Source organism: Falco punctatus (assembly GCF_963210335.1).
Source record: "Falco punctatus genome assembly, chromosome: 7".
NCBI lineage: Eukaryota > Metazoa > Chordata > Aves > Falconiformes > Falconidae > Falco > Falco punctatus.
In genome coordinates, this window is record NC_137587.1 from 55,762,555 (window position 1) to 55,783,479 (window position 20,925).

A 20,925-nucleotide genomic window follows, 5' to 3' on the forward strand; every position below is an offset into this window, starting at 1 on the left:
TAAATGCAGCACATGCAATATTTTAACATTAGCATTACAATGTATGTTAATATTGAAAATCTCCATTAATTACTAGAGGTATTAAAGTTATGTATATGACTATCTGCTTTAAAGTCTGTTAACATGGAAGATAAAGATCATGAATAAATCTGTGTCAGCACCTTCTATGGTTTAAGTTCCTTTCTACCACCTCTTCATACACAGATGCTACTATTAACATTTTCTTTTTCTTTCCTCCACACCCTTCTCTTCCCTTTTTTGGGGGACTGACTACTTGTTTGAGGGCTTACTGGGAGTATGACTAAGGATAGAATTCAAGTCAATTCAGACTTGCACTCTCACAAGTTACAGGTTGCACACAGGATGCAGAACGCAGCTCATCAGTATGAATACAGAACAAACCATACCTTGAAAACTGTTAATGCACTGTAATACCTGAACACTCTGGATTACTCTTGTAAAGTACATTTATAAAGCTATAAGAAAATCAATTACAGTGTACTGTATTTGTACAGTACAGTAGTTCTTGTTATAAGATTTAAAACTTGTGAAATTTAATTTTCAAATTACTGAAACTCAAAGCAATACAAGTGCTTAAAAACCACGTTTGATTAAACATATTAAGAAATTCCCTCAAAACAAACTTGTAAAATGTTAACCTTTTGGCTTCCACGGAACTATTTCATCCTATAAACAAAACCAGACAAAAGCAAATTTTTTGTCACCAAATTGAATGGAAGCAGATCAAGTACCACACAGAAATTAGCATCTAAGTACAGTAAGAACAATGTTTTACTTAAAAGATGACATTAAGATACCATTACCTCCAGCAAGGATTTTCTCTTCCAGATCACTCATTTGTTTCCTGTATGCTTTTAAAGCAGCTTCCTTAAATGAAGGTCGTATTCTTTTTTTCTTTGGCATTTCAGCAAGCATCTCTGGGACATTCTGATTTTCATCTTCCCTTACTTCTATGTCAGCAGCTATGTCACTTTCAACCTCCAATATCGCTTCACTGACCACACCATCAAACTGTGCGTCATATTGCTCCTCTGGTAGTATTGCATACGGAGTTTCATACGAAGGCTGCCCCAGTTCGTATTCTTGGACCTGCTCACTAGTTTCACTACTATTAGTTCTGTTTTCTAGTTTAGCAAGTACTTGTTCCATTACTTCTACATAGTCTGTTTCATTCTCACCAGGTGGTTCAATTAAGTCTTCCTCATAGTCTGCTTTGTAGCAATAAGGCTCGGCGTAAACATCAGAATCAAGTGTTGTACTGGATTCATTTGCAGTAGACTGAGATAAAGTTCTAAACCTTCCCATGAAAGATGATCCACTGTCTTCATACCCACTTAAACTTTGGGTACTTTTATTCCAGACCACTTCTAAAGCTGACTTAGCACGCTGAAGTGTAGATCCAAATTTAGGAAAGCTGAAAGTCTTATCAGAAAGATCTATGCTTAATCGGCTATGCCATGACTTAGGGGCTGTTTCTTCTGAGTCATCACTCGGTAGTTCACTCTGACTTCGGTACATCATAGGCAATCGGTTTTGATTCTGATAAGGGGAAATAGAATTTGTTTCCTGATAATCATCATATTGACCAGTCCACTGACTTTGTGATTCGCTATCAAGGCCCGGACATGATGGAGAAGTACCGTCAAGGGTAAAATCATAGCTTTCAGTATCGTACTGGAGGTCAGAACTCTGGCACTTTCCAAAATCTGATGTCTGTTGATCTGAAGGGCTGCTCATATCATACACAAAAACTTCCTGTGTCGATGAGTCCAGGCCCAGATCTTCCCCTTGTTGCAACCGATTCCAGTCTTTCCAGGAAGAAAGATCATGTAAAGAAAGCTGAGAATCACCATAGTGGCTTCTGTCTCCAGATGCACATATTATTCCATTGCTTACTCCACTGTCAACAGTTTCTATGTTCTCCACCTCATTTTGCTGTGGATACTGTTGCATATCTTGGACAAAAGTCTGTTCGTGGGAACTGCCATACCAGTTTGTAGAATCATCTTGCCTTCGCTGCCAAAGTTCTCGATCAGAGGAAGACAATAGTGAACTGCCATTTGTTCTGCTAAAATACTGGTTTTCTGAAAAATCCTCAGAGTAAGACTGACACAATTTTGAGAAATCTGACTCGGAACGGCTAAGTTTTGGTGTTGCAAAATCATTCTGTAAATGCCATAGAGGAGTCATGTCTGAATAATAGGTCTTTGATTGCTTTTCCATGTTGTCAAATTCCGGTGACTGATTCCCGTAATTTCTAATGTTTGAACAGGTGCTATTGTCAGCAGTTTTATTAAGGTCTTTAGTATCTGGGGACTCAATACTCCCCTTTGTAGTGCTTGTTTTTATTTGAAGTGCTGATTTAGATATCTTTGCATAACTGTTCTTATTTATGTCTGATTCCAAGTCTTTATCACTGTCAGGTGACTCCCAGTCATGCATTTTAGTTTTTGTCTCCACAGTTAAAAGCTTCATATCCATACTCTCATATGTCTGAGAGGAAGGTAGTCCTCTTTCTTTTTTTTCTTTCATTTCATGGGAAAATATATCTGTAGAAATTCCAATGCCAGTTCCCTTAAGTTTATATGACTTTTTTAAAAGTAAGTCTCTCTGTTGTGATGACTCAAAGTAAACAAGAATAGGTCGTGGCTTTGCATTTGGACAGTCTCTTTGTTGCCCCAGTCTTTGGGCAAACTCAATTTTAATAGTGCTTTGTGCCTCTGAGAACCCCATTTTATCTATCAATATTTTGTAAACTATGCTTTCAGTTCTTTCAAGCCTCTCTTCCGGCACATTTAGAAACCTAAGACTTGCTTTGTTTCCTGGGTGGCCTATCTGCTTAATGTAGTCATGTATGTCCCGAGTTTCTCTTCGGGACTGTACAAATCCAGTTCGCAATTGTTCAATTTCATTTTGTACAACTTCTACGCTACTAGAAATTTCATCAATTGATTGTTTCAGAGCATTAACATGCCCTCTTAATTCAGAGAGTTCTGTTTCAATCTGACTTATACCCTGAAGCTCTTTAAAGATCATTTCCATAACATCATGGGTTTGACTAATACAACCTGTCGAACTAAAACCAGGTTCAAGAGTATTTGATTTCTGGTGACGGCCAGCTCTGTCTAGAGATTTACTTCTTAAGCCCCATGTTTTCTTCCATGTACTTAGTTCTGAGTCTGATGAGACACATTCTTGGCTCTTCTTCCATTTCCTTAGTTTTCTTAAAGCTCCCAGCTTCAGGGTGTGTAAAGTGCGTTCTCCATCTGAGCTTCCATCAGATGGTGCAAGGCTGCTTAAGCTTTTTCTGTTGCGTCTCACAGGCATTGTGTGTGATAAGTATTCGTTTTTCTTGCTATTACTTTTTACCTCGCTTAATGACTCTGAATATGAACTATCATTAGAAGACAGATCTGGAACTATATCTTCATTATTACTGTTTGTTACCAAAATATGCTTTTGCAGTCCATTGGCTATGGCAACTCTGTAACTGAATGTTGGAGAAAGTGAAAATTCTCTATTACTTTCCTCTTCTTCAGTTGATAAGTTGCGAGCAGAGGGACACTTGGCAATTTTTTTAACAGTGCTTTTTAAAGTATTTGAAAATTTTGGATTCTTTGTTTGTCCAATCTGAGTTAAGTCTTGTTCCTTTTTGCTCTGACAACTCTCTTTCCTCTTTGTACTATTTCCCGATTTCTTTGTGAACATTCCTTTGCAAATCTTATTTATGTAAGATGAGGTCAGGCTCTTTAAGAAGGCAGAAACCATGGGTTGTAGTTTATATTAAGCCGTTTCCATAAAACGCAATCTTTGATCCAAACAAGTATTTGTATCTCCAAAAGGGTCATCAGCAAATATCTCATCAACAGATACTGTAGACATATAAGCTACTGGTAGCATTTGACAGAAAAAAATAAAAAAAAATAAATCACACATCTGCTTGTCCGAAACCAAATCCTGAAGGTGTTTTGTATGTCTTGAAAAATCTCACTCTGCTGCACATGGTTTCTTGAAGTGTCTAAAAAGGAGGGAATGACATTACAATGGCTGCCAAACAAACTTATCATTCAATAATACTCATTTTGTTTTAACTGGGTTACAATGGAGACACAGAGGAGTTAAGTATTTATTTATACTTTCCCCATAATTTGTCTGAACAGAATTTTCAATTAACAATTAAAACTAAAAGCTGTTATAGGCAAATATTTTCAACATAAATGAATAAGCTATACTTATTTACAGGCTTCTTTGTCCGGTTTAATTCTCTGACTTTAATTGAGATATTTGGTATTAATCCTGTCTGCTTTCTTTCGGAGTAACAACATTTCAATGTAGATCCATATAATATACAGCAGTGGTCAAAAAAACCCAGGGGAACAAGGTGTTACTAGCTAGTAAAATAGAAGTAGAAAGGTCTCTCTTGGTTCAACTTTTGGAGCAAGGCAGGATTCTGTGCAACAAATAAGTACTGCATCCACAAAGTACTGTTCTATATTGAGACTGACTTATACATATGACTATGATTTGAGAAATAGATGCTTTCATTATATAGTAGACTTTAACACGTGTTATGGTAAGCCAGGACTTGAAGTGGGCATACCTTCTTGGTTTCTCTTCTTTAAAAAGAAGGGAAAAAAAAAAACCAAACCAACCCAGAAAATCATAATGACAATTGATGGACCAGGTTAAAAAATTTTACATCATTCTAGTCACAGAAAAAACACTCTACACAAAATGAGAGGAAGAGGGAGAAACAAATATGATTTACAAGTCTCAGGACAAAAACCGGTGCCATTACAATGGGAAAGCAATTTGATCTAAAATACAGAAGAGTGAGAAAAGATTTCATGAGTCATCTGGAAGCTTCTATACCATCAAACAAAAGTTTGTACTCCATAGAAATGTAGTCAATGCATTTTAAAAATATGAAAGTATTTTTTTTGTACAGCATATCATTCACCTTTCTGTCTCATAGCCGCAGAATAAAACCAAGACAAATAGCTCAGAAAAATCCAACAAAGTAGCAGCTCTTAAAATGGCCATTTCAGTTTCTAAACCAGCTAAAAATTCTTTGGCAGTATAAGAAGTTTGTTTAGATACAGGATATATGAAGGGTTAAAATTTTCTCTGTGTGTCTTAAGAGGAGTAAAGGATATGAACTGTCCTTGTCTGAAAACAGTATGGCACTGTGTGAAACATAATGTTCCACTCACACACCTCAAGATCTGCTCTTTTTGTTACAGAGTTTGTCTTCACTGACCTTACTATAATACTCATGTTATGGTCAATAATAAACACTAACTACTGATTTATACTGCAGCAGCAAAATTCAGTATGTTGAAGAGAGGCCAACAAAAGCTGGTAAACCCCTGGTTGGTTACTGTTACTTAGAACAGAGAATATAAATGGGACTTACTTCTTTCCTAGTGTTAACAAAATTGAGATGCAGCCCAAGAGCGAGCAGAACAAGAATAGACAACATACTTCATCCTTCCCAAAGTTGCTGCCTGTTATTTTATAAAAGGTGAAATACTTGTGGAACATGAATCACATTTTCAACACAGATACATCAACATAGCTCATGACTTGTTTTTCTTCCAGGCTTATGTCTGAAATCAGAGTATTAAGAGTGAATTAAGAGCAAGCAACGTTTGGAAGTAAAAGAATGCTCAACAAGACTGCATGCAATTTTCAAACCATGCAAATGGCATTTCTCAGACTATTACAAAGCTTTCACTAGACCCAAGGCTACCTTGCATCCACATATTAGAAGAAGGTGGAACCATCCTGGGGCACTTTTCAATATCAAAGGGATGTTTCTAGATGTAGAAACACTTGTTAACCATTCAGCTCTTACACTGAGTGTTTATTGAACCATTTATTGAACAAGAAGTTGAAGTGTGACTGCCTGCCTCCTCTGCCCACACAACCACAGCTTTTTAAGTGCCCTCTTACATAAACTTCACTCAGATGACTCAGGCATTCTTCTCATTGAAAAGACTTCAAACCAACAATGTATAAACAAGCTAGAAGGTTTATTTGCTGGCTCAGCCTACAAAATATCAAGAAATAATGAAGTTATAATTGGAACCTGGAACATTTCCATTAATTTTAAATAAGATTTAATTCTTCTCTGTAGAAGAATCTTGATTTCATAGCCAGCCATATATATGTTTTATCCAGTGCCTAACCTATGCCTTTTATCAGAGGTAACTGTAAGTATTATAAATAGCTGCAAATTCAGCACTCAATTTATGTAAACTCACTTTTGGACAACGCCACAGTAAATGAAAAGTTGTACAGAGATCTGCTAAATGGAGCAGATTTATGTTCTCTCATGCGAGTTCCAGTCCATCTCAGCTGTATTAGTCATGTGATCTGTTCATCAGTTTACAGCCTACCATTGCTCTGTCAAATACTCATTTTTGAAAATTGTATATCTCTACACATGGAATCAAGTTGGAGTCACTACAGGTCTCATCCATTTCTTTTTGCAAAGATTTGCATAGGGTTGTTCTTACCATTTTAAATCAGTGTAGGTTAAAACTCCAGGAAATAAGGAACAGTCTTTTGAGAAGCACATAGGACTAAGTCACTTATTTGAATGAGCTGGGAGTTGTCATTCAGTGATTTAACCAGGTCTCCCAATAAACCACCATGACCTCATTTTTTATTTTCACTTTGCTTGTTTATTGATCTAAATCAATTTATATGATAAAGTTGAAGACAAATAAGTTAACCCATTCTAAGCACAAGGAATCAAGTTGAAATGTTACAGCAGTAAAATATAGACTACGCTAGATGGTTATAGAGCAGGAAACTGGAAACTTATGGATTGTGAGATTAGAAATAAAAGAAATTGGTTCCTTCTGTAAAGAAAGGACACAATGTCACCTCCTTCAACATTTTACCCATAGAAAATCTGAATATAGACTTCTGTCAATCAACTTGACAGTGAACAGTCAATTTGGACTGATTTCAAGAAAAATGTTGATAACAAAGAATTGTCAAAATAAAACTTGTCAGTTGGAAGCATCGTGCACAAAGGATCTTATTCCCAAGCCTAAAACTAATGTGTCAGGTAGAAGGCGGTTAGAGTGGGCAGGGTTAAGAATGATAGCTTTAAGTAACGCAAGCAGTATATTTTAGTTACATGTCTGAATACTAGACCCTCATAGATTCCAATTTTTTTTATTTTATCAAATCCAGCCCTCTATTTTTACAAAGAAATAAAAATTGAATCATTTTAAAATTAATAATTCCAGTATTTAAAAATAATAGCTGGATCACTGCTGACCTTCTGTTCAGATCCCAGTAAATGAAGCCATAGAATAGCAGCCCTCGCCATTAGAGCTGTCCCCTCAAAAAAGCAAGAAATAGGCAGAACCACAGCCTTGTTTAACCTCCACACTTAATCAACTACAAAGGCCCTGTGTGTATTGGAAGGGGACAGGGAAGGTGATGACACTGAAGTGCAGTCTCCTTCTATAAAAAGAATATACACAGTTTGTGTTCACAACACCAAGACAGTAGGGGAAAACAAAACAAAACCAAAGTCTTTTTCTGCAGCAATACTGCTCTACATTACTACCAAAGTAGTCACTACTGCCTTATAGGCAGCAACATCTATCTGTAATATGCAGAATGCGTCACAGAAATGAATCAATCGCATATGACAAACAAAATATAAACAATCCACCCTGCAGCAGCAGAAACTGAGGCTGAGAGGTTCTCTTACCATCAGGAACATAAAGAATCACTAACAAAATAACTAGAACTTGGATCTACAGGTTTCTCAAGTATGATCTTTTATTAGACTTATGATTGCCTGGGAATAAGGTTATCCTGACATAACTGTACTTACCATTGGTGTATATCTGCTGGGCAAAACTGATGCTACCTTTCTTTAGACAAGCGTAACTGTGTATACTCCAGATTGCTTCGTTAGTTTACTGTAACAGTAGCATTATAATGACAATCATCTCAGATCTAATTCAAAAGAACTTAATTTGGAATAATTCCTTTATATTCTTCTTAAGTTCTCCTTATATTCTTAAATAATGACATTTTTCATCTGTGTTATTGGTGAGTTTCTCAAGGTAAAGTGATACTCAACACTGCACATGCCACACAGATGACCTGCCTGCAGACCCTAGCAAAGACAGGGATAACTGCGAGAAAGCAGTTCTGCTTTCTCTTTTAGATAATTACTCATTGCTCCAGGAATTCCTCAGTTTTTCACCAGCAGATTGGCTAGAAAGCTATTCCTGATGTCTGTCAATACCATTTTGAAAGATCACTGTATCCGCTTGTTTATCTGGTGATATTTCTTTATGGATCCTGCTATTAAAGTATCTAACCACCATTAAAAACGCTGCTTTTCTATTTATGGGAAATGTTACCAACAACAAACCACCAAACTGCTTTTTCAAACCCATTGCAGGAGACTATAATCTGCTTATTTTTTAACTCACAAGGACTATTACTGTCCTGAAGAGCTTGTGCACATGCTCATCAAATGCACTATGGAATCCAATCTAAATATTTAACAGTCACATTGCAAGACTTGTCATTTATAGCTGTTACTTATCTGTTCTTTCAGCATACAACAATTGATTTTAAGGATAACAACAGATGCAAGCAGCACATGCTTGAGACTGACTTTGGCTCATTATGATTTAGAACAGCATCTGAAACAGAAACCATATATAGAACTTTGTGTATCAGTGAATTAACCTAGTGGTTTAACATTTATTTGTAATTAAACTATTTTGTGATACACAGAAACACATTGTCTTCAAGACAGGTTAGAAGAAAATGTAAATTTCCAGCTAGCTAGGATGAGTAATTATTTTGGAGAGAAAAGTTTTCCTCACTGCTTCCCTACTGCTATGAAAACTTTGGGAAAAGAGTGTTTTGGGGTTTTTTTTTTGCAGAATCAAAGATGTTTTTTTCTCAATTACTGTTGAAGAAATACATGAGTTTAAGAAAATTAACACCTTTGTATTGCAATAATTTTTCTTACCTTTTTGGTTACACTATTCTTTGTGCCTTCGTGTCTATTTATAATATTTGCATTTCTCTCTGAAAAGTCTTGTTACAGCAGCTGTGATGCTGAAGTTGCCAATTAATTATTTATGAACTACTAATAAAATTGTTGAAGACATTCAGAACACTTTGTTTCTTTAGACACAAATGTGTAGTATGGTATTTATATTACAAATATGAAAATTTTATGTGAACCATTTGTCCTTAAAGAACAGTGGCCTTGACTAGAACTCTACCCAAAAGGAAGATATTTGCCAAATATAGTAGATTATTATTTACATGTTAAAAACATATTGAACAGATTCCTAAATTTAAGGTGTGCGCCATTTGGGGAGTAGTAAATAGCTTAGTATAGTGTTGTTGAATATGTTAATGCATAGAAGGATTAAGAGACTTTAGGTGATTTGGAACACAGCTTGAATGTTACTTGGCTAAACGTACTAACTTTTTTTCTTTAATATTTCTAGTTGTTTCCTCAACTTTTTAGGTGAAAAGAAGAAAAAAAGAGACTGTTATGTATAAAGAAGGTGGCAATACAAACTGAGAGTCCTTTCCCCAGCCTTTTACAGCTGTATATATGATATATGCTGTCCTACATAAACTTACTTTTAGTCAATGCTCTCACTTCAAAAGCTGCTAAGATTCAGAGATAACTCCACTTAACAGTCCATTCTTATTTAAATGCAGGCTACAAAAGGAATGGAAAACCTGGAGAGGGAAAAGTTATTTGCTAACAATATGGGGATAATTGTATTACTAAGTCAGTACCAGGCATATTAGCTTCTAAGCACGAACAAGACTATTACATGCATGCTATTATGTCAGATTACCAGAAATAGATAACAAAATTACTGTATAGAGTACAGAATAATCAGAACCTATTTAATGCCTTTGAAAAATAGAAAGCATCAGCATGCATTTGACCAAATCTCGGCTCTGTCCTTAATTTTTTCTGTGTCTTTAATAGTTTTCTTCAGAGCATTATACCCTGAGAGCCCAAGTGATTTAAATTTACACTGAAGTATAGCACACATGCAGAAGACATATTTACAGTATACCAAGTGTACACTCAAAGTTTGATGTAATACTAACATTTCAAACTTTCCAGCAACTTTGAACAATCTCTATAATAATTCCATCAGAAAATAAATAATAATAAAAACATATCCCTCTATTTTCTACAAAGTATGGAACTTTAATCCTCTAATTTTACTGGTCTGAGCCTTGGGATGGGCAATTTTCTGGCCTGAATTAGATCTCTTTTGGACAGAGACCGTGCCATGGAGTCTGTGACCAGGTGTGCACTACATCATTCTATATAACACAGATTATGTTAGAGAGCTGTGGTTTTGTTGTGTGGTTGGTTTGGGGATGGGCGTGTGTGTGCGTGTGTCTTTTTTTAAGCTACTTACAGAAATTCTCTACGAGACATCTAGATTAAGGGAACAACATTCAATGGGCAAAATATTACTTGTGAATCCTCTGGATTCCATTCTTCCACCACAAAAAGTTTTTAAATATTTTCTAAAATATAGTTAAACTAATAATTCTATTAAATTTTTAGAACACAATAGTATGAAATGGACAGTTTTTTATAAAGGTCTTTCATTCAGTAAATGGTAGCAACCATCTGTGACATTTAGATTTGAAAAATGCCAGAAGCACAAACCACTACAACTACTGCTGACAGCGACATACATTAGGATGAGTGGCACACACAGGAGCCATGCTTGCTAACCACCTGAAATGACGTTCATTGATAAGAACAGTATATATTAAATTTAGTTCTAGTTTTGCTGCAGAAATTTTATACGAAAAAAATTTCTGCTTTCTTTGCTTCGATATACCGACAGCTATGGAGTGATACTTAAGATTTCCCCAAGAAAGTAAAAACCTCTGCTTTAGAGCTATCAACCTAATTGAATGACACAGATGAGAAAAACAAAACCTGTACAAGAACCTTCTTAGGTGCCAAAGAATTTTTATGCTTCTGAGCTTCTGTTTTACTGTAATGGTCTCAAGGCAGAATCTTGTATACTACTTCATTCTTCCCAGATTTTTCACAACACTACAGTCAAAAGAAAATTGGGAATTTTCAGTCCTTCTTGGTACTTTAGTGAACTGGGAGACATTCTGAGCTATCAGTCTTTTCCTCCTTGACAATATTCTGGAATACCCAGTACTTCACCTATGATTTCCTGAGTGTTTCCACAGCAATATACAGTCATTAAGATAATGTTGTGCTGACATCACTGCAGGATCAAGCAAATGGTATAGTGGCAGAAAACCTTTATACAACTCTTTTTCAGGTTGTGTAAATTCCACTGAAAAAAACTCATTTACCTGACATTATGACTTCTTTCTATACGAAAGGTCTACGAGATGACAGATAACCATATTTTCTATCATAATATCCTTTACAAAAGTAATTTCTGATGAACAAAAGATGTTTTAACCTTAAATACTGCTTCTCATTTTTAATGCTTTTTAACTCAACAACATAGCATTTTCTCAATGCTTTTCTCAGTATGTTGATTTATATGGTAAGAATTAGCACTGATTTTTAGAACACTCAAATGTGTCAAGTAACCTTACATTTTCAATTGCCAGATCATAGTTGTGTATTTCATACAATAAAGGTATCTATTTACATAATCAACAGCTTCATTCAGGAAACAAGCAGTGTATCACCTCCTCTGAGAAAAATAACTACAAAACAACTACAACTATGATCAGAGTTTATTTTGACATCAGTAAGTAGTTAAATAATGTTATACTAATGAATGCTTTTAAGGGACAAGAATTCCTGTCAGCCAAGGGTTAACATCAGTATTAAGATGCTGGAACTGATATTAACTCTTTTTGTATCAACATGTTATTAAAAAAATATTTACTTTAAACTGGGCTGCATTCAAATTAGAAATGCAACAGAATTGTTTAAGGTATTTCAGGACTACTGAACATTCAGGTGAGCTTTATTTTTAATTTCTTAAACGTTTTAAAAAATTTTCCTAGACATGCTCATTGTAACAGAACTATTAGTGTCCTTTTCCTAAGGGCACATAGCTTTATGTTCTTTTTCAATTATTATACATGATCAGTAGTCAACTGAAAGAAAACAATAAGACAAAAAATGCAATAGGATCCAGGTGACTACAGAAAGTTGGAGGTTAATTAATACAGTCAGTTTTTATATCTGCATAATTCTCCCTCTTAAAGCAAAATGAACCATCAATCTCATAGTAAGAAATTAGTTTCAGCTACTATTACTTGGCCTCTGGAATTGCAGAGGGCAAAACACTAATGTTATCTTCTTGAATGTAAAAGCAATGATAAAAAAAGTATTAAATAACTATGGGGGGGGGGGGGTTAGGCTGTGGATTGGGGGAGGTACATGAGAGAGGGTATTCTAACACATAGGTTTAGCTGAGGAACAGAATCAAGCATGTATTCTAAGCAAGCTGCCTCTTCAAAAGAACGCTGCAGGGTGTTCATCTTGAAGATTAATCAAGACCCAGAAATACATAAGCATCTGTAAAGCTCAATTTATTACTAATCCTACTGTGGACTAGGAAAAAGTACCGGCAAATATAAGCAAAACACTATATTTTCACCATGTATTCATGTATATAAATTATTTACCTTTTTATACCAATTAAAATGTTCCAACTCATTGCAAAATCTAATACTATATTGTCTTACTCATACCGTGAACTTACCAACATTACAAAATAACCCCCCACACTTTTTAATGAAGTGTTGATTCTTAAGTCTACAAGACCAGACAGTTTCATCAGCATTATAGCATTAGAAAGCAAATCAATTACAAATCAATGCATTGCATTAGCTAGAACAGCAGGAGGTACATTCAGAATGAAAATAAGGAAAGGAAACAAAGGAAACAGAAAAATGTATGTAGACTACATACAAAAATACAAAGAGGATACATACCTGGATTAAATTCTTCTTAAAAATAAAATACAAATTACATACCACCACCTTTATATTATTTTCCATTTATGCAGAAATACTGTACGTAACTCCATTACTATTTTGCCATTCTTCCTTCAGCCTTAAAAACGGTACAATACAACATGAGGCTGCTTCTCAGTGATTCAACTCAAGTGCAATGAGGCATGCTGTTAGTCCGCAACGGTATCTGTTCTAAATTCCACCGTATTCCCTAGGCAGCATTAAACGTTTTTTTGTTTGGGTTTTGGGGGGGGGGGGGTTTGTTTCTTTTTCCCTCCCTCTCTGTTTTTTTCTCCCCTCCTACAACTTGTGCTAACAGCTAAGAGCAATCATGGTGTTAACTACTAATTCATTCTGCAGCTCGGCTTTATTTCTCCTCTGTAATAGCAAAATGGGAGTCAGTGTCCTACTCCCGCTCAAATACAACATCAACATGAGAGAACAGTAATCATCCTGGGCTTATGTGCTGGTAACTTCACCCGTTGCTGTTTCCTCCTGCCACTGCTTCTGAATGCAGTATTCGCTGCAATAGCCACAGCCCTCCTGCTTGGAAGGCAGCCCCTCTGCTTCACAGATAAAACAGGCTTATTGAGAAACCCTGCTCACAGAAACAACGCACACAGCGCATCGTGAGAGCAAGCAGGAGTGTCAGTGGCCACAAGGATAACTGTGAGATACTATCTCCTGCTTAGGAGGGCCATGTTTCAACCAACCTTTTATTTATCAGTCTGACATGACCCAGAGAAACAGTTGAACAGCTATTTCTTTCAGCAGAGCCTTCACCAACAGCTGATAATTTTTGGCAATGAATCTGCTAAATGGATTCATAACTATTTTCATTCCACGATTATTTAAAGATGCTCCATATAATAAGCAGCATATCACTGTTTTTCAGGAAAATAGTTTTGTATGTTCCCAATTAATACCTAGACAGTAGGACTCGGTCATTTGTTTACTGGCATTCAAATAGCAGAATGGATTATTATTGCGCATGCAGTGAGTAAATTCTCCTGTACAGAATACAATGGGTGTTTTTTCAAATGTTGGCTGATTTAATAGTGTGCGTAACTCCGCATTCAGCCTTACATGTACTGAAGTATACTTAAAACTCTGGCACATGAAGAAGTACAGAAATACAACCAGAATGATCCTATATAAAACCATTCTACATACAAAGTACACACATAATCTAAGTGTAAAAGTTTCACCAAGTATATGTACATGCATAAAACCACAGATATACTATTATCCCCTTTAATCTTGGGAGGTAGCAGAAATGCCATACAAAATCCTAAGTTTTCAGCTAGTAAATTATGTTTCCTGTATAAAAATACACAAAACTCTGGACTTTCTGGTAATACCTGAAAGCAACTTTTAATTCAGTTATTTACTTCATAAATATATTAAGGATACCTTGAATAAAAAGCCGCACGTATAAGTATTTAACAATTTTTAGTAATATTTATTTACAGCTTATTGGTTGTAGCTTTCACTTTCTGCACTTGTATTATTGTTAGTAATGCAATCTTGGGATATGATGCTTTATAAGTACAACTTATAAATGGAACATTTCTAGAATAAAATCTCTTTCAGTGGTAAAATTAATATTTTGCAATTTTTTGTACCTCATTGCAAAAATAATTACATACCACCATATTTATTATGTCCTGCTGAAATTAATACAACCTGTAAATACTCCATTAATTAGATTTATAGTTAAGAACCAGATGAATGAATGGTTTATTATTCAAACCCTATTGTAATTATTAGCCTGTGGCAATTACTTAATATTCTGTCTCAACTTAAACTGATGCTTCAAATCTGCCACATTGCATGCCAACAAAGAATACAATAAAGTTTTTATCTAAGTGCACAATAGGAAATTTCACTGATATTAATACTCATGAGATGTAACAATAATGACTCTCAAAATCACCAGGACTGCTCATGTAAGGATTAAAAAAAAAAAAAAAAAAAATCAAGAAAAATGAGGCAGCCTAATCAAGCATGGCCACCCACAGCAGATACACACTTACAACAGAAATAAACAGGGTTTTTATCAGGATTAATCAAATGGTCTTGAGACTACAGATGGTAAAACCAGTAAATATTGGAAATGTTTTCCAAAAATATAAGGTTTTGTCATTTAATAAAATCCGTTTTGTAAGTAGTGTTAATTCATGACACTTCAACTAATATCGTCATCTTCAAGCAAGACTCTGCTTATACTAATCTGTTATGTCACCAGATGTTGAATGTTTCAGTTTGAAACCACTTATTTGATAGCCCAGCATAAGCAGGGAATCTTGCTCTGCCAAATGCATCATTCAGTTGATATTTAAGATGGAAAACCAAAACCAAACCAAAAATCAATCCAAATCCTCAGAACTAATCACGACTTATCTGCTCTGGAATTAAAATTCCACACAGAGCTTGGCCAAGCAAGCAAAAGGCTGACTTTGCTTGTAATGATGCTGACCAATCAAGAATCTAGTTTCATGTGTAAGTACATACTCATTACTTGCAGCTGGAGTTACCTTTGCAACAAAGGTATGTTATATCTCTGTGTCACACAGCCCTCTCATAGATATGATGCTAAGAACTTCCTATAGTAAATGTATGAGTAGAGGTGTTCATTCTGTATGGAGGCTAGAATTCTCACAGTTCTGGTAGCCCAGACACTTGTAAACCAACAACTGAAAGGAAACTACTGTTCATCTTGAAGAGGCATCCACATCAGCCTTCAATAAACCAACACAGAAGAGCAGTTTGCACGCGCGGGCTACCTGCGTTTTGTTACTTGCCAGTAACCTCACATGTTGATGAAGCTGGCCTTAAAGAATCACACATTTAAGGGTTCACACTGATTTACTGTACTTCACAAATACAGTGTTAAGGAGAATAAACCCCACACGTAAAAGGAACAGGAGAAATACTGACTGTGTACAGAGATGTTGCAGTTTGTTACACAATCCTAGCCAATCCCTATATCTTAATTGAGAAAAACAACAAAACCCACCAAACTGAGAAAAACAACAAAACCCCATCAAACTGACAACAAAAACCCACTAAATACCACTGTCTCCCCCCCCCAAAACCCAAACCACACCCCAAACAAAACACCCAAGGCCAATGAACAGCTATCAGCCTTCATGGAGAGAACAGCTATTCTGCGTGCCTGTTGCCAGGATTATGTGGCCATGGCTTTCAGAGACGATTCTTGGCATTTTTAGGAATACAAGTCTTGCCTAGTGAAAATGTTTCACTAATTTCCATTGCTATGTTCAAGTAATAAACCCAGTATTAAATAACATATAACTGTTATAGATATTATTTGACTATATTGAAACGGTGGCGATTATAAACCGATGGAACAATTTGGAAGTCATTTACATTTCATGATGGATTTTAGGCCGAAAGTTGAAAAAGCTGCCACAGAATTAAGCTCTTTCTTTCACCCCCCGCCCCACCCCCACCCCTCACCCCGCCCGCCCCGGTTAAGGGCTGGCTGTTTCTTTGCTTTCATGGAACGAAAGGCAGTAACTGTGTTAGTTCTGAAATCGTAATACTCTGACCTAACCAGAGTGGGGGGGCGGGGAGGAGCAGGAGGGAAGCTCCCCCCGGCCGCCCGCAGGGTGCCGGGAGCGGGGAGGCGGATGGTGGCGGCCGTGCCGCTCCCAGCGCGCCCCCTGCTGGCGGCCGTGCGGCGCGGCGGGCGCCGTTTCAAACGAGGTAGCAACACGGTCGGAGCCAGCCCCGAGGAATTCAAGAGGTGATCACATTGCCGAGTTTTGTTTTGACCTATGGAAAGTTCTCCTACAGCTCTTAATAGATATTCTACTCTACAAAAAACAGAGGGAATTGTCTAGAATATTGCATCTCCACACCCTTTTTTTTCCAGCAGCACACAGAGTTTTAAAGATATTTTTCTCCACACAAGGTATTTTTTTCTTGACAATAATTATTTTCTTTAATGTAAAGCTTAATGTTTCCTTCTAAGACGACGACTGTAATAAGAGGGAGAAAGAAAATATAACTATGCATGCGACAGAAATCTTGGTATTTCATAAGCGCACGGGATCCACCAGCTGGTTTGGATTTTACTTCAGAAGACTGTCCTAAGTGTGTCGGAGTTCCTGAAGTTACAAAGGCTAAAGCCATTTCTTATTCCACATGAAAACTTTTCCAAACACTGTTTCCTTAAACCAATTGCTAGGTTTATAAAATCATGAAGTTTGAAATCTGTTAGGTGAAGTAAAACTACTTTGGGGATTTTTTTTAAAAATAGCAATTAGCAAACAAAAGGCAAACAATTTACAATCATGATGACACCTTCCTGTGGGCTGAATTTAAACAGAAGTTGGCCCTGATTTCAGAAAGAACCACAAGATGGGATCAAAGCAAAAAGCAAATACAGGGGGGCAGCCAGGGGAATCCCAACAACTATTAAAAGAAAAAAAAAATAAAATCAAGAAGGGCCAATAACTGAGCCTATGTCAGGAGGATAAGGGGAGCTTTCTCCCCATCCAGATATACAAGCACCCGGAGTCATAATGGTATGTATTTGAAGTGGTAATGTTCTCCTGAAATGTAATCCTCTCGTTTTGTGCTTTCCTTATGACTATTTTGTTCTTTGTTGCTCTCAAGGAATGGTTCAATATAGAGACTACTTGGGTTTCTTCTAGGAATGTAAAATGTTTTCCAAAGAAGGATTTTAAAATTAAGACTCTGACTCAGTTGCCACTTTTTGTGTAAGGAACTGGTTTTTGCTTGATGCTTTGCTTTCTATTATTGTGTCCCATTATGCTTTGCCATAATTATAACATCTTCTGCAGTAAGTGATCTCTTACAGATACTATCATTAGAGCATTAAACTCTTCACTAATCATAGAAAAGACAATATTTCTGTTTTGAAATATCAAATCAGATTATTGTTCTACTAAACTGTCTCTGTTTCTGGAAGAAAACACCAAAAGGTTTGACAGAATATGATCTTCATTATTCTTCCACAAGCACAATATAACTAATTATGCAGCTTTGTACTTTATGCAGAAGAATAAGCTGGTCTTTAGAGAAATTAAAGTAAAATGGCCAAGGACTCACATTAGCATTACCTTTCAGGAAAAACCTTACCTTTTTATCTTTTATCATAAAATTGTCAATTATTGGCTACATTATTCAATATTTATTTTTACTCTCTTAAAATTATGTATAAACTTATTACTGGTGATATTGACAGGAAAGTATAATGAATTTAGAGTAACATAATTTATCTGCTTTTTCACATTTGCCCCATTATACAAGTAAATTTTTATTATTCCCTCTTAAAAGTAATTTATTTGCACTGATTCTTTACACCTTGGTTCCAGACAAAACAGCCCTTATAATATGCAAGTGCTGCCTCATACCTAACTACATGCATTAGACTTTCCTGGAGCTTTCCTGTCTCGGGTCTATAGGTGCATGCATTCCAGTCCCAGCTGAGGAACTGGTTGTTACCTTCAGCCTGGGATTTCATTTTCTTTGATCCAAGGTCTCCTCAAATACAGTACAGACGTCTGACTTCAGCTAAGCTTTACAGACTGACTTCAGCTAAGCTTTACAGAGGAAGCTGTAATTATGACGTGAGCAAGGCAAGGACCAGAGCGGGAGACCAAAAAAAAAAAAAAAAAGGGTTGGGTGGGGTGGTGGTGGTGGAGCTAGCAGCTCAAGAAGAGGTAGCATACTGATAAGAAAAGCAATAAAATGGGAGAGGAGGGAGAAAAGAGAACCTAATGATGGCAATTCACTATCAGCAATGATCAGCCCATTTCAAGGAGTGGCAGAGGAAACCATTCCCTGCTTTCCCATCCCAGTAAAGCATGAAAATAGAGCAGAAACACTCGGTCTTATCAGGGTGATGCACATATCAATGACTAGCCTAGTAACCTCCTAATCCTAGCCTTCTGTTGTTCATATTAAGTACTAAATAGTTGTTCTACACTCTGAAGTCACATTTATGTTGTTTGCAGAATCTCTTTGCATATGGTAAAACTCACTGGAACAAAACTGACCTAGAGTGGGAGAGTTCAGCATCTCCATTCCATACTTAAATTCAAGTATATACCTAACAGCACTACGAAAAGCACTAATTAAAAGTAGTCTCGAGACTTGCCATGACTGGCAGCAGCATGGAAAGATTCAGCAATAAAGAGCACACCACCCAACTGGAAAAGAAAAATTTCTTTGGTAGTGAATTAGAACAAGAAACCCCACACATCTGAAAATTGGTAAGGAGTGTAGATCACAAGAAAGAACTGTAATGATGAAGTAGGAACTCTAAGGCAGATGCTGCAAGGATAAGCTGAATGCTTGCAACAGTCCTGCTCACAGCACTAGGATTGCCAGAGAAACGGGTTACATCAGTAAACCTGGAACCAAGGTAGTTTGCTGTCCTAGATATCTTTTTTAATTTTTTTTTTTTCTCCGAGCCATTGCTTGGATTCCATCACTGTATTCCATTAGCTTTTCAGTGTATGACCAGTCATTCTCTTTGTCAAGATTCTGACTTTATTAGTGCTCCGTTCTTGGCTACTCTCAGCTTTCTTTCCTATCCTAGATCTCCCACTGACATGATTGCTTGTCATTCTAGTATTTCTCTCTCCTCATCCTGGGACTTCTTTCCCTTTCTTGCCATCATGTTCAGTACTCCACCAATTCTTATAATTAACCACCCCAACTTTCTTTAATGCCATGGATTCTCACCTTTGCAAACCTACATATTCATCTTTCAGTACCTTCAGTACTGCATTTCAAAAGCCAGCTTTTGCCTCCAGGGGATGGTGCCCCTAAAGAACAGCCCAGCTGATTAATACTAATTGGTTTATTTTTCCTGTTTTAAGTGAAGCACACATTCTCACTTGTAAACTTTCTCTGATAAGAACCCTGCTGAGTTTCAGTCTTCCAAGGATTGCCTCAAATGCTCTATAATTTCATCTTCGTTTATGGCTTCAAAAATCATGCAATGACTTCATCCTGATTGCAGCCTAGAATACATGGTTCTATGCAGAGATAATGGATTAGAAATTCAGCTAACAGGTCAGGATAACAACTCTCTTATCAGAGGCATGAAGGAAAGTCATAAAAAGCAATACATCTAACTGCTAGTTGTATGGAAGTTTTGTGCTGCCCTTTTGGTAAATTATCTAGCAAAGCTTAACTGTAACTGGATTATGTTTTAACTTAAAATTTATTCTACCACCTTATCTTTCATGTCTTATGGCTTTTGTGTAGGATATGTACTACATAAAATGATAAAATCACATTTACCTTAACTTTGACAAAAACCACAAGATGCTCTATAATTCAATTACAAATATGCTCCAGGAGCTGTATAATTCTATAGCACGTTGACTTAGCTACAGGCTACCAATAAAACCAGTAATAAGTCATTTAACATGAGTCCAGAAACAACCTGCAAAATGCTGTAACATGGTTACTCAAAATAGATACTGAAACAGAAGGAAAGGGAAGAATGTTACCATGGTCCCTTTTTGAACTCTGAAGCAAAGGACAGAATTGAAATTTAGTTATTGAAGCGAGCATGTTACAGTTGTTTATTTTCTCTTATGACAGTCAAAAGAGAAAGCTTAGGTTTCTTAAAATCTACCGTGAATTATGCTATCTCACTTTTTGAAGAGGAAAGCAAAGTGATAATTCTTTTTTCTGACCTTGCTTAAACAGAATTCTCAAATAATGGTGCAGCAGCTCATAAAGGTTTCTCCCAGGGTCTATCATTCTTAATACCTCCAATTAACTGAAGAAAGCAATTTTTAACTTTTACACCAAATTAAAGGGGAAGAGGAATAAATCATAAAATACCTAAACTCACAATACCATAAAAGT

At 36.3% G+C, this 20,925-nt stretch overlaps 1 protein-coding gene across 7 annotated transcripts in view; it reads right to left on the bottom strand.

Annotated features, from left to right (window-relative positions):
• The window catches only part of UNC13C (unc-13 homolog C), a 257,718-nt gene that overhangs the window by 182,834 nt on the left and 53,959 nt on the right, over window positions 1–20,925 (bottom strand). For 2 of the 7 annotated variants that reach the window (XM_080396567.1, XM_080396563.1), the window contains exon 1: window positions 825–18,617. The exons of 2 other annotated variants lie outside the window; for them this stretch is intronic. In XM_080396567.1, coding sequence (XP_080252693.1) covers window positions 825–3,789 — 2,965 coding nt within the window. In that variant the 5' untranslated portion in view covers window positions 3,790–18,617. Of the gene's footprint in view, window positions 1–824; window positions 18,618–20,925 lie in introns of those variants that run through there. 3 more of the 7 variants (XM_080396565.1, XM_080396564.1, XM_080396566.1) reach the window with 3 other exon arrangements.